The sequence below is a fragment of the Castanea sativa genome, chromosome 12 (genome assembly GCF_040712315.1).
Source record: "Castanea sativa cultivar Marrone di Chiusa Pesio chromosome 12, ASM4071231v1".
NCBI classification, from domain to species: Eukaryota; Viridiplantae; Streptophyta; class Magnoliopsida; order Fagales; family Fagaceae; genus Castanea; species Castanea sativa.
Genome location: NC_134024.1, coordinates 34,362,704 through 34,377,747, shown reverse-complemented (window position 1 = coordinate 34,377,747; position 15,044 = coordinate 34,362,704). Strand labels below are relative to the sequence as shown.

Below are 15,044 nucleotides of genomic sequence, written 5' to 3'. Positions count from 1 at the left end.
AACAAATAATTTTTAATAATTTATTTTATTTTATTTGAGAGTGTTCTTATTTTTTTTAAAAGGGTATACAAATAAAAAAATTTAAATTATTATATATAATTTTTTTTTTTTTAAGTTTAGGGTGGTCCTGGACCACACTTGGCTGAACGTGGCCAAGAAATGGTAAAGCTAATGACGACAATGGACAATAGCAAAAAAATAAAAATAAAAAACTCAATTTATCTGTGACTGTTTGTGCTGTCACTCTCTTCTCTAGACTCTACGACACCTTTCTTCATTCCGCCGCCAAGCGAAGGCGGTCCGCGGTCCTCTACTCTGTACGGATGACTCGCCAAACACAACGTGCCACCCTTCACTCCACGTCATCGATTCTCTCTCTCACATTAACAAAAAACACCGCCATATATCCCAGCCCCATTTTATACATATAACCCCCCCAGACACTCACAAACTATCTCTCTCTCTCTCTCTCTCTCTCTCTCTCTAAAAATGGCAAACCAATACTTGAAGCATATCTTCCATAACAATCGTAAGTCCTAATATCCTATATTTTATAAAAATTCAAATTCGCACTGTTCAATTTCTTTTTGTTTCGGTGTAAAATTTTTGTTTCAATTAATTAAGTATATATTTATTTGTGATAACTAAATTTCCAAGTTTCTTTCTATACGATGTTTCATGATTTCCCGTTGTGGTTGTTTGTTCTGCTTTTGATTTTATTTTATCTTTTCTGTATCATTGTCAATATAATAGCTAATTAATAATAATAATTTTATCTCAGAAAAAAAATTATACCATAGCTGAATTCAGTCATAGATAATTAATAATTTTTACTGGTTCGATATATATATATATATATATTTGTATGTATAATTTATCATGTTCAATGTGGTGCTGTGCGGTGATTGAGAACTAGTAGTACATAAACAATGGTTCATGGTATAGTCGGTGCTAGCTATGCTGTAAATGTTATGAACTGGTTAACTTTTTATTATTATTATTATTATTTTTACCATTGATTGTTAAGAAAATTAGGAGTACATGAAATTTTTTTTTTGGTGCGAATTGAGTCCAGTTTGATCTCTGGAGGATCCTTGGAAATCTGTTTAGATAATGAGAAAAAGAAGAAAAGAATAAAGAAGACGATATAATAGGCAATGGGATAACTTTTCGAGCCGAGGGAGAGTCGAGGATTTAAGAAGGTTGAAGGCTTAACTAATATCTCTGTTAGTCACTCTAGAACACTCTTACAACGTAAAGGGTGCACTTGGAGACGCTTTTTCCTATGAGATAGAATCTAGAATGCACGGGTATGGTTGCAATACTGCAACATGAGAAAATTTTGAAAATTCATAGCATGACACGGCAGATAGGACACTGTTACGACACGAATATGACACTGGTATGACACCCCAAATAAAGTGTCCGTTCTTCCTATTAGAATGTTAATTGTAGGCGACCAAGGCTACTTTGTAACAAGTGAGGTATTGGAAAACAATACTGGGTGATAATGCTAACAGAAATGCAAAGTAATTTTATTCCCTGCTCATTAGTCATGTTTTAAAGTGGATCTCTAAATTTGGGAAAACATAAAATGTTACCAGAAATGCAAAGTCATTTTGTTTTCTACTCAATAGCCATGTTTTAAGGTGGAATTCTAAATTGAGAAAACATTTTCTTGAATTTTAGATTTTTTCTTGTTTGTCTGAATGAGAAATTTTTGTTTATCAATATTTAGTGGTTGGTTCTTTTGACAGATTATACCAAAAAATTCCTGAAGGGACAGGGAACTTGTCAGAGTTATGTGTTTGGTATTCTTAATCGGTTTCAGTGGCAACGGTCGAAAGCAGATAAAGCAGAAGCAGATTTACAAAAAGAAGCTACGGATGCATCTCAAGTTTCTTTGAGGTCTAAAGTAGAGAAGATGGAAGATGATTCTAGGCTCAGCAAATACAGTTCTGATGAGGAAGATTTCACTGATGGAAAGTGGAAGTTAGAGCTTGCTTGGCTTACAAAAGCCCTTGAACCAGCTCTGCAATTGTGTAGGTGGGCTCTGCCAACAGGTCTGTTTATTCTAGTTCGTGTTTATCTAATGGGATAACTTGTGGGGAAGGTGCTACACTTCGCTTACTGTATGAATCAATCATGGCACTATGATAGAGTCTTTTTGTCTGTGTCAAATTGTCTGACATTGGAACTTTGGAACAAGCATCTAAGAACAGATGACTCAATTGACTTAAAACATTCTTAAAACTGAACCACATTATCTTTAATTTTTGTTTTTGGTCTTCCAAAGAAACAGGGGTTGAGTGGTAACTTTTCAATATCCATGTCATCATGTTGGCTGATATAAAATTCAAAATTTGCAGGAGACGGAATTGGAAACAAATCCTTACCCAGTAGTCGATCTGTTTCAGAAATCATTGCAAGCATTCAACGGAGTAAGATTGGTATCGAGGATTGGAGCTTGAGTGACCTTACCATTGGCTTGTATCTTATTTATCTCCGTCAAGTAGCTACAAAACCATTTGAAGATGTTAAGGGTGTTCAGATATCATCAGATTCAATAGTAATTCAGTGTCCTTGTTATTGATGAAATATATGATATGCACACTCAACAAATATTATTTTTCTTACCTTCTGTTTATGTTTTTGTTTTCAGTAATCCAAAGTTCTTATTAGGTAATGATTTCATAATTTAGGTGCATGATCTCATCTACCACCTGGAGTTAGCAAAAGGTTCTTATAAGGATAGTCCTGCAACGCTTGCAAGGAACAGCATGCTTCGAGAAAGCAATGTTTTGAAGTTTGTAAAAAATTCCAGTGTGATGAGGCCTGGATATTATATTGGGATTGATAATCGTAGGAAACTAGTGATTCTTGGAATTCGTGGAACTCAGACTGTCTATGACCTTATCACTGATATCGTTTCTTCAGGTGATGGAGAAGTGACATTTGAAGGTTATTCCACTCACTTTGGCACTGCTGAAGCTGCTCGTTGGTTTCTCTTTCATGAGATGGGAACCATTAGGAACTGCTTGGAGAAATATGAGGTGTTGAAAATTTAATTTTGATCTGTTTACAGATGTTGTTTTCTTTCAATCCCTCCCCCCCCCCCCCCTTTCCTTCTTCTTTCTTTGGGTACCATTGTAGTGAGCCTAACTCATCAACAGGGATATAGGTTAAGGCTTGTGGGCCATTCTCTCGGAGGTGCCACAGCTTCTTTATTAGCAATAATGCTTCGCAGAAAGTCATACATGGAACTCGGATTTAGCCCTGATATTGTTTCTGCTGTTGGATATGCAACTCCACCTTGTGTTTCCAGAGAACTTGCAGAAAACTGTTCTGATTTTGTTACAACTGTTGTCATGCAGGTAGGTGGATGTAATTGATGATCTCTTAGTAATGTGTTTGTTGTTTCCATTGTTTAAATGATCATGCTTATGTCCTCTTATTGCTTCTCATTTTTCCTTCTATTCAGGATGATATTGTACCTAGGTTAAGTGCAGCTTCTCTAACAAGGCTGAGGAATGAAATCCTTCAAACTGATTGGTAATCAAAACCTAACCCATTCAAAGCTAATACTACTGTTCTTTTATGGCATGCTAAGTTCAAATACGCACATGAATTAAGGAAGTTTTTTTTGAGGATGAGGGCATTCTAGATGCCAAAAGGAATTATAAATCAAATTCAGCCATTGCTATCAAGGAATTATTTCATGCTTGCTAGTTCATTTGATGCACAAGTATCAAGCAATTACGAACTTCACAATATCAATTATTCAGGTTTTTGAACTTGCATTTTCAGATTGATGCTTGTCGGAAATCTGGAACAAAATTATCACATAATAGAACTTCTTTCTTTTAAATTGAATGAAACCCATTTTGGCCATGCCTATCTTGCAGTTTCTGTGTCATCTGTCATCATGAAGGCAACTTTATCAATTTGTTCTTAAAGGGGCTTAAATTGGCGTAAAACTTTATTTCATAATTTCCCCTTTGACAAACCCTAGATTTTCAGGTATTTAAAAAAAAAAAAAAATTCTTGAATGAGCTGTCCCTTGTCTATTGCCTTATCTACTTTCATCGAATTGATTTGGCTCTTGTTACGATCCGAGGATCATGCATTTTGCATTAATGTTCCGTAACTCCAAGTTTGATCATATTTTTTAAGTTTGTAGAATAATCAAACTGCCTAAACATCAACTGATCATAATTCAATTTTGAATTGTATGTAGCAGTTGTTGATGTTGTATCGCAGTTTTTATTAGGAACACATTCGAAGCCAAAAAAACAACAAAAACCCTAGTTTTTTTTAGGGGATTGTCGATTGACACTCAAAATGGTCCAATTGTCAGTCCCATCCCACATTAGAGTCCCAATCAGTCCTCCTTGGTCCAATGGCTTCTAAACTTCTGTGGTAGCTCCTCCTAATTGTCATGCGCATGGAACAACCTTGGTTGGTCAGTCTTGCGCTTGATTGGATCAGATTACAACCTTGGCACTTATAGGGTTAGTTAGTTACAAGTAGATAGGGTCAAACAGGGCTCATGCACATGTAACACATTAATCACTTGTAAATTTTTTGGAGCACATGCTTAATTAGGAGCCAATAGAAGTTAGCCATGTGTGGCCAATAAGAAATTAGAATAGGGCATGAGATGTAAATAGATTCATGTAACCATCAATTGGGAAATCAATAAAAATAACCATTTTGTTTATAAGTTTTGTTTCTCTCTAATCTTTTTTTGGAGGTAGAGACTCCCCTGAAGAAGTCTCATCATTTTTTGGTGGTGTTTCTTTTGAAGCAGTCACAAGTCATTCAATTAATCTCCATTTGTATGCAATCCATCAATTGGATCCAACACCAAACAATTTGAACCCTAGTCTCATTTCCCTTAAGTCCTAGTTTCATTTCACTTCAAGAACTCTCATCAATCATTGAAATCACCTTAACCAAAGGCCATACCTGAAACCCAAATGTCTTCAACATCAAACCTCTAAGCTTCCAAACCATCAAGAATTTGCATCAAACTCCCAAAACAAACCCACTCTTAGGTGATATTCAAACCCCTTTGGTTCCCAAAACCCTATATCCGAACATTTCTAGACCATGAACTCACTTGAATCTTCAAGGAACACTAACCCTAATTGTTTTCCTAATAGTTTGAAATATCACTCATTTTCTACCGTCATCACTAATTTATGTTATTGTTGCACTTTTTGATGAATCTGTTGTAGCATTATATTTTTGAGATCTCTCGAAAAATCCTGAAAATTTATTTAACTCAAAACAAAAGTAAAAAATGTATATACCAATTAACATTTACAGTAAATAAACTCATAGACACACACGCACGTGTGTGTGTGTATTAAATTTTATTTTTTAAAATGCTTAATAACAAAGTTCAATGGATTTCTTTTCTCTAATATGAATCCTATTGGTTTCAACGCATATATTGATGGTCAATTGGGCAATATTAGCCATCACTATATAGTTAAATAATAGTAGAAGCAAATAGTTCCCTAGACTTTTAAGATCCTTGCTTGCAACAGTACGTGCAGAACCCTATGCAATCTGAGAACCATCCATACTATTTGCATAACGTTTTTATTTTTTATACTCCCAGCCTTCCCATTTGTGTCTTTAACAGCCTTTAATAGTAGTTGAGCATATTGGCAAGTTATCAGGATTCTATAATTCAATTCATCACCTAGATTTTGGAGAAATACTTCAAATCCTTAAAATCCATATTTTCTGAACATATCACTCAAATATTAAAACCTCAAGAAGTTATAAAAAGAATTGAAACCCTAGGGGTCATTTTGCAATTGATCCAAACCCCAGGAGGTGTTTTTGCATTTTGACCAAATTAAAATTAATAGAAAGCAACTATGACGTTAAAATAACTTAATAGTTGAAACAAAAGAAAAATCTTAGCACTTAATAGGCACATCCATTTAAGTATATATATCACAATATGTGATAAACATGTCATATTTTGAGATGAAAATTGCTCTAGAAAAATCTGTATTATTCCTTGATATTAAAGTAATAAATGAATAGAGAAATTTGTTTGATGATAGGAATGCGTTCTTGTGAAGGATATTCAGCGGCAAATCTTCATGTTCTGTGATGGTCTTAATAAGCTGGCTTGGTCTTCTCCTTGAAGATATATTTAATTGTGGCAGCAAACCATAAAAGCTTCACCTCAACATCAATGCCTGGTCTTGAATTGATAATTTGGAAGAGGCATAGGTGAAGATAATGGTGACTGAAGAGAGGAAGTGACTCCCATGAACCAATTCCCTAATGGCTTCCCAATAATAAAATCTGTTAAAAGAATATCAAACCAAATTAAATCATAATTTGTTTAGTCTTGGGTTTCTTTAGTTTAGTTCAATAGAGACAAGTTATATTTGGTTTCAACTTACATATAACAATTTAGCACAATAAAAAATAATAATAATAATAATATTATGATGTTGTCGTGGAAAACTATCAAGAGCTTTGTAGCTAAACTAGCACCTCTTAGTGTTTACAATGGAGATGTCTAAGGTTCAAATTCCCCTTCTCCCATTTTAACTATTAAATTATCATAATAGAAGAAAAAAAATGCTGATGTGGAAAATTGTGAGCTTTCAAAAGTGGGTGATTATTGGGTACTTTCGGAGTACCATAAATGCGTACTCCTCCCTTTCATATAACTGTGGGACCCACTAATTAAATTTATGATGGGACCCACAATTTATGTGAGAGGGGGAGTACACATTTATGGTGCTCTCGGAGTATTTAATAATTTTCCTTCAAAAGCTGATATAGCACAAAAAGAATGAGTCAATAAAAAGTATAAGGCTTTCATTTTATATGGATTATAGAGAAGTGTCATTACGAGTCTGTCAATTTCATTTTTAAGGTATCTAATATTATTCTGGGGCAGTGGTTGGTAAACACTGTAAACATTTATTTACATCAAGGAACTTTTTCCTCCCTTCAAATATAGATCACCAAACATGTGAAGGGCTAGTTATATTTGTAGCATATAGAAGCTGGTTTCTTCTGTATATTGAAGGTAGCTTCTCTTGTTTCAGACATCACTTTTCCATGCACATGGAAGTTTTTTTTTTGGTAATGGACTATTTTTCTTTTTTCTCATTAAAAACTTATGGAACTTAATTCTTGCATATTTGTCAGGATGAGTGTGATTGAGAAGGAAGACTGGAAAAATGTAATAGGTCTGGTTACAAATGCAAAGCAAGTTGTGTCTTCAGTGCAAGATGTAGCTCGAAAGCTTGCTGATTATGCCAAATTCAGGAACAATGACAATTCCTCTGGTAAGCTCTACCTGCGCTGCCCTAAATGTTTGCAGATGTTATTGTGTTAAACCTCTGACAACTCTAGCTTTGGATTTTGCCATCTGAATTTTTTTTTTAATGAGTTTTGGCCCCAAGGGGAAGGGGAAGGGAAAGGGAAGATTTAAACTTGTGACCTCCATTTTATGAAGCATGGTCCCCAGCTGTTTGTACTACCCCTTAGGGTTTCCATATGATGACGTAGTGATTATTTATAATCAACAGGTGTTATATCTTTATGGTTCTTTCATCAGTTACTTGTGCTTTAAATGTTAAGATGGATCCTGAATCAGTAAGTCCATTTAATCCAATGTTGGATTTTATCATCCTTTTCTGGGCACTTTGAGAATTGGTGCTGGTTCCCCCCCAACTCACCCCCAAAACTTCTCTGATCTCTCATTTTCCTTTCATTGTGTGTATGTCTGTCTGCCAAACATATCTACCCCCACCCCCTCCCCCTTATTTGATTCTTTCTAACTGCCTGAGGGTTGTTCATAGGAAGGTTGTTACAGAAGCCGGGTAAGAGAATGAAGTGAACTGTTGTTTGGAGTGCATTTTGATTGTAGAAGTAAAGTTATGGAACTCTCTTTTCAAAGAAGCTATATGCTTCTCATGATAACAAAAATGTAGTGAACAGTTCTCTTTCCATAGGAAGGTTGTTACAGAAGCCGGGTAACAGAATGAAGTGAACTGTTGTTTGGAGTGCATTTTGATTGTAGAAGTAAAGTTATGGAATTCTGTTTTCAAAGAAGCTATCTGCTTCTCATGATAACAAAAAATGCAGAGTTTTTGCTTTAGTTGTAGCAATCCGTGGATTAACACTAATCTATATAGTTAAGCTTATAATGCCATACTTATTAATTTGCCACATTTGCAATCTCCCATTCACCAACGTGTTGTTTTGGTATTTGAACAGAAAGTTCATTTACAAAGGAGTCAACTACTGCCACTGTATTACCTATTACCTCCAACACAGCAAAAGAGAATGCTGTTGTCATTGAAAAGGAAGGAGCTGTCTCTGCAGTGCCTGAGGAGTTATTTGTACCAGGAACTATTTTCTATCTAAAGAGGAATACGGACACTCAGGCTGGCATTGGCGGGGAGTATTTCACACTTTTGAAGAGGCATCCAGGGGAACATTTTCAGAGGATAGTGCTCTCAAACAACTTAATTTCAAACCACAAGTGTGATAGCCATTTATATGCTTTAAGAGATGTACTCAAAGGCTTCCCAGGACCCGAGGACGAAGGTATTTTCAGATGAATGAAAGCTTAATGTTTTATGATGAGTAGTGTTATACAAACATATCATATACTACGTTCTCCAAATACACGGGGTTGGATCCAAGATGCGGTCTCGTGATATCTTTGCCTCTATGTTTGTATGAAAATTTTGTACAAAGAGCTTGTTTGTTGTGTTATTATGGTTTTCTGTAATTTGACAGATTTTTAGGAGGAAATAATGTCAATCTTTAGCGATTGAGGGTGCGGAAGTGAATAAGCTTTAAGTAAATAACAGTATATACTTTAACATTGAGATTACAATAAAAGCTTAAAGTAAGTAGGAATTGGGAAAATGTTACAAGCTTAGGACCTTTAAGAGGTAGGCTAGAGACTAAGGGGAAATTTAAAGCTAGTAAAAATTAAGTTCTGCTTACAACTTGAAACGGACAACCCTTTTATAGCAAAAGAAAGCACTATTTAAACAGTAAATAGTGAACAATAAAATTGTCTTTTTTACTATTCACAACAAATTTTCAATAGATTGACTTAAGCAATGATGTCAACAAATTTGTTGGTTTGTGGTGTGAATTATCCCTCATGGGGAGTAGGGATGACAATTGTTACCCGACCCACGAGTACCCGACCCATCCCAACCTGATCCGATAAGTAGTAGGGTCGGGTCTGGGTTTTTAAAATAAAACCCGAAGCAGGTACGGGTTTTGGTAATACTCACCCTGAACTTGGACCCGGACTCAGACCCGACTCGCTTAAAACTAAAATTACCAAAAAGACCTAATATATATATATATAAACTTATAAACCATAATATTCTCTCATTTCACTTAGCCAACCCTAGCTGCCCTCTCTCTCTCTCTCTGTCTCTCTCTCTCATGCACTGCTGCCGGTCACCCTCTCTCAAACGCTCCCCTCATGGCCTCACTCAACCTCACGACTGTGTTTTTTTTTTTTTTTTTTGGTTTCCTTACCTCTTTCACTCTCATTCTCATTTTCTCTTAGCCGCCCCTCGCCTAGTCACCCTTACCCTCACTCTCATCACTTGGTGGTTGCTATTTGTCACGGAGAAGCACAGATTGTTAGATCAAATAGAGATGTGGTATTGTTATTATATCAGAGCATGAGATTGTTTGATTGGAGAGCAATGTGATGATTAGAGGACAAGACTGTTTTTACTTTACTCTTTTTGTTTTTTTGTTTTTTTTTTAATTTCATTAATGAATTTTTATTATTTACAATTTATTTCGTTGTTAAATGTGAGTTTGTGTTTGTGATTTATGTGGTTGTGATAGGATTCGTGTTTCTATTTGTGAGTTTTGTTTTTGTTTGTGTTTGTGTTTGTGTTTGTGATTTGTGTTTCTGTTTTTGTGGTTGTGGTTGTGATTTCTATGGTTTTAAAACTGATTTTTTTTTTTTTTAAAGAGTGGGTCAAATTGGGCCACATATTACGGGCTTTAGAATAGGCTCAGAAGTGGTTGGATGGGGCCCAACAGGGCGGGTTTGGGGTTTAAAAAAACCTGTTTATTAAATGGGCCGAGTTCGGGTAATGGGGGAAGGCCTGCGGGTCGAGTTCAGGTATGGAAAAACCCGCCCCCGAACACGACTCATTGCCATTCTTAGTAGGGAGTAGCAAGAATCAAAATAGCAAGAACCAACTTTAACATGTCATTTATCAAAAGTAGTGAGGATCAATTCTTGTAGGAAACAGCAGTAACCAAAACAGCAAGAACAAGCTTTAACACACACATATATGTATATAGGTAGAGAATCTGCTGCTGCAAATTTGCATGGGCTTTTGAGGGCTATTCATATTGTGTTAGCAAGGGTTATTGCTAGTGGTATTTAGTATTTACTCTGACCAACAGAAAACTGAATGCCTTAACCATTTGATGCACGGCACTCAGTTAATTCTTAGTGTTCTTGTACCAAAACTTATCTAATGTGTAGTCACTCCTGCACTTAATTCATCACTATTTAACTACTATTGTTTTTTTTTTTTGATAAGTAACGAAAATTTTATTAAAAAATGAAGAACAGCCAATCCGAGTACATTGGGAATGTACTATGGGGGCATAAATCAATAACCAAGATTACAACGATCAAGTAAAACAGGAAGGAAAGAACAAGAAAAATGACAAAAAATCACACTCCAATCGAGGAGAGTGTGTAAGAAAAAAGACTTAATCTCTAATATAGAGCGTTCACAACCCTCAAAGCATCTCGCATTCCTTTTGCGCCAAATACACCATAACAAGCAATGAGGCACAATTCTCCACAACTCTATATTTCTATGTCTTTCAAACTTACCCTGCCAAGACTCAAACAACTCAATAACCTTCTGAGGCATAACCCAATGAATTCCAAACAAGCAAAACACCAACGACCACAACTCACAAGCAATGGGGCAATGAAGAAGAAGATGATCCACTGACTCCCCACAATTCTTACACATATAGTACCAATCAAGAACTAGCACACGTCGTTTGCGAAGATTATCTGTTGTTAAAATCTTACTTAAAGAAGCAGACTATGAAAAGAAAGCTACCCTTTGAGGAACCTTCGATTTCCAAATCAACTTCCAAGGGAGGGATAAGATGGTGGGAGGGTAGAAAGAAAAATAGAATCCTCTAACCTCAAAACCTCGACTCCTTGCTGGCTTCCAACACAACCGATCCGGACCCAATCCCCGTACCGTTGAAGAGTAGACCATAACCATAAACCGATCAAAGGATTCTTGTTCCCAATCTTGTGGAGGATGACGAAATTTAGCATCCCAATGAATCCTCCCACCAGACCAACACATAACCTCTGCTACTGAAGAATCCTTTGTTCTACTAATACAATAGAGCTCCGAAAAAGCCTCTTGGAAAGTACGATCTTTACACCATACATGCTTCCAAAACTTCACTCGAGTACCATCCCCCACATCATACAGAAGTAGTTTAGAAAAACTCATCCAACCACTCCTAATATGTCTCCACAAACTAACACCATAAGCACTGGTCACCTTTTTCGTGCACCAACCACCCCAATCATTCCCATATTTCACTTCAATAACCCTCCTCCATAGAGCATCGGTCTCCATGCCATACCTCCATAACCATTTTCCTAACAAGGCAGCATTAAAACTCCTCAATCTTCTAATACCCAACCCTCCAAACTGCAGCGGCTTACAAACCTGAGCCCAACCAACCAAGTATAATTTAGAGTCACCATTAATACCACTCCACAGAAAATCTCGTTGTAACTTCTCCATACGATTTGCCACCTTCCTGGATAAAGGCAGAAGGGAAAGAAAGTATGTAGATAAGGAGGAAAGAGTACTTTTAATAAGAGTTACCTTACCCCCCTTAGATAGATACAACTTTTTCCACCCTGCTAATCTCCTTTCCATCTTCTCCAAAATAGGATTCCAAATTGACAACTCCTTAAATTTAGCTCCTAACGGTAGCCCCAAATATCTCAATGGAAGAGAGGATTGCCTATAACCCAGCATCCCCACCAAAACATCCATATTGTAGACCACCCCTATAGGGACCAACTCAGATTTCCCCAAATTAATCCTTAAACCTAAGACCTCTTCAAATCTAGCCAGGATTGCTCTCAAACACGCTATTGCGTAGAATCAGCATCACAAAAAATAAGAGTGTCATCAGCAAATAAAAGATGAGACACCATCACCAAGTTACCAGCCGTATTACCTACAGAGAAGCCTGAAAACTGACCACTAGTAGCAGCCACATCCAACAAACGACTCAAACCCTCCATAACAATATCAAATAGCAACGGAGACAAGGGGTCCCCTTACCGAATCCCCCTAGAACTACCAAAAAAATCAAAAGGACTACCATTGATCAGAATGGAGTATTTAACAGTAGAGATGCAACACATTATCAATTTTCTCCATTTCTTTGAAAACCCACAGCACTGAAGCATATACATTAAAAAACCCCAACTCACATGGTCATATGCCTTCTCCACATCGAACTTATACAACACTCCTGGAACACCTGACTTCAATCTACTATCAATACATTCTGAAGCAATCAAAAAAGAGTCCAATATCTGTCTACCTTTCACAAATGCATTTTGAGAATTTGAAATAAGCCCATGTGCCACCCTTCTAAGACGATTGGCTAACACTTTAGAAATAATCTTATAAATCCCACCAACCAAGCTAATAGGCCGAAAATCCTTGATCTCCACAACATCCACCTTTTTGGGAATAAGAGTAAGGAAAGAAGCATTAAGGCTCTTCTCAAACACAGCCTGAGTATGAAAATTTTGGAACACTGCTATAATTTCAGCCTTCAAAATACACCAGGAAGATTGAAAGAACGCCATAGAAAAACCATCCGGGCCAGGAGCCTTATCACCCTTAAAATCACTAATCACCCCAAACACCTCTTCCTCATCAAATGGCCTATCTAGCCAAAGTGCATCATCCTCCGAGATACAAGAAAACTCCACATCATCTAATAAAGGTCTATGAGCCACAGTTTCAGCATATAGCTGCCTATAAAAATGAGAAAGACAACCTACTATAGCCTCTGGATCTGAAGACAATTCTCCATCCACCATAAGTCTATCAATGGAATTAAATCTTCTGTGAGAGTTAGCTATACGATGAAAGAATCTGGTATTCCTGTCTCCTTCTCTAATACAAAGGACTCTAGACTTTTGCCTCCAACAGATTTCCTCCATCAAAGTAACTTTTTCTAATTCACCTCGAACTCTCTCCAACTCCAGCCTTTCCTCCACAACTAAAGCTCGACTATCCTCAATCATCTCTAAATCACTAAGCTCTTGCCACAATTTTCTCACCCGATCTTCAACATTTCCAAAAACCTCCACATTCCATTTCTTCAAATCATTTTTCAAGAGCTTCAATTTATTGGCCAACACAAAACTCGAAGCTCCTCGGACATTATAAGATTCCCACCAAGATCGCACCCTCTCCACAAAACCCTTATCTTTAAGCCACATATTCTCAAATCTAAACGGCCTCCTACCTCTCTAAAAAGAACCACCCTCAAGAACAATCGGGAAGTGATCAAATAACAGCCTAGGCAAGCGTTTTTGAGAGACAGATGGAAACTTATCATCCCAATCTGCAGAAAACAAAAACCTGTCCAGCCTAACCTTCGAAGCAACTTCACAAGTATTAGACCAAGTGAAAGATCCCCCTTGAAGCGGAATATCAATGAGGCATTGCTCAGAAATAAAATTGGAAAACTCCCGCATAGCAGCATTAAAAGAGGTTGAACCAGAACGCTCAGAAGGAAACCTTACCACATTAAAGTCACCACCCACACACCATGGAACATTCCACCAACTGTTCAAACCAAATAATTCTTCCCATAAGAACCTTCTGTCTTCACAGAATTAGGACCATAAATGCCAGTAAACGCCCAGACAAACTGATCTGACACACTTGTAAATCTACAAGAAACCGAAAATTGCCCCACAACTTCCTCCTCTTTATTCACAACCCTTGTATCCCGCATTAGTAGCACCCCTCCAGAAGCTCCACAAGAGCCTAGATAAGACCAATCAACATGTTGACCCCTCCACAAACTGTGAATCACAGCTCTAGTTATCAACTCCATTTTAATTTCTTGAAGACAAATAACATCTGGCTTCCATCTCCTGACCAAATTACGAACCCGAAGTCTTTTATCCCTATCATTCAGACCTCTAACATTCCAAGAAATAATCTTCAAATTCATTGATGAACCACCACAGCCCTCTCCTTACTTACATTCCTCGGTTTCGTTGAACCAACCTCGACATTCATAGATGTCAATAAATTTTTTAACTCCCGCTGACCTTTCTGTTCCGACTTGCTGTGCTTCATTTGATCATTTACTGCCTTAAGCTTTTTATCCTTTTTCTTGGCCTCGATAGCCAGCAACAATCCCTTAATCTGCTTCTCAAAACCTTCCAACGAAGTGCCCACTGATTTTCTAAAAGCCTTAATCCGATTTGTTACCCATTGTGATAAATTATTACCATCAACCGACTCCATACACCCAACCCCCAGCTCAAAACTACACTCCAACTCCAAAGGGACTTCTGTGGCCAAAGGTACCACCACTAAAGGCTTGCCACTACACTCCCAAGTCATCGACCTCTCATCAAAATCCCCCATCTCCTCCTCTGCCTCCTTAACAATAGACCAAGAATCAACTAACCCATCACAGTCCTCTGCCCAGCTAACCATCTGACCATCATTGATAAAAGAATCATTACCTGTTACAATCTCTACATCAGTGACTGAGCAATCCGACACACTTTCTGGAGATCGATATAGAGATAACGGAATCACTACTTGTCGACCATCCCGCAATTGTAGCATCCACTCTTTGGAATTACCCCATGATTTGTCCAAATCACTGACCAATTCCCTAATAGTGGGAGAAGGATTAAGTACCACCTTACCATTAGAAGCCTC

The 15,044-nt window shown here is 37.2% G+C and overlaps 2 protein-coding genes across 3 annotated transcripts; one reads left to right on the top strand and one right to left on the bottom strand.

Annotated features, from left to right (window-relative positions):
* The first annotated feature begins 215 nt into the window (after positions 1 to 215).
* On the top strand, positions 216 to 8,811 carry LOC142618975 (uncharacterized). 2 transcript variants are annotated; one of them, XM_075792048.1, is made up of 9 exons: positions 216 to 529; positions 1,758 to 2,063; positions 2,370 to 2,569; positions 2,703 to 2,862; positions 2,938 to 3,053; positions 3,174 to 3,374; positions 3,482 to 3,552; positions 7,195 to 7,334; positions 8,269 to 8,811. In XM_075792048.1, exons 1-9 carry the CDS (start codon positions 490 to 492, stop codon positions 8,613 to 8,615), a joined length of 1,581 nt encoding a protein of 526 aa, XP_075648163.1. In that variant the 5' UTR covers positions 216 to 489; the 3' UTR covers positions 8,616 to 8,811. The 2 variants fall into 2 exon arrangements, with proteins under 2 accessions (XP_075648163.1, XP_075648162.1); XM_075792047.1 differs by having other exon boundaries at positions 2,703 to 3,053.
* A 2,306-nt stretch (positions 8,812 to 11,117) lies between these two features.
* LOC142620570 (uncharacterized) lies at positions 11,118 to 13,576 on the bottom strand. The gene is made up of 4 exons (XM_075793928.1): positions 12,551 to 13,576; positions 12,292 to 12,352; positions 11,953 to 12,202; positions 11,118 to 11,862 (listed from the first exon to the last, which is right to left on the bottom strand). The coding sequence occupies exons 1-4, from the start codon at positions 13,574 to 13,576 to the stop codon at positions 11,118 to 11,120; spliced, it is 2,082 nt and encodes a 693-aa protein (XP_075650043.1).
* Between the last annotated feature and the right edge of the window lie 1,468 nt (positions 13,577 to 15,044).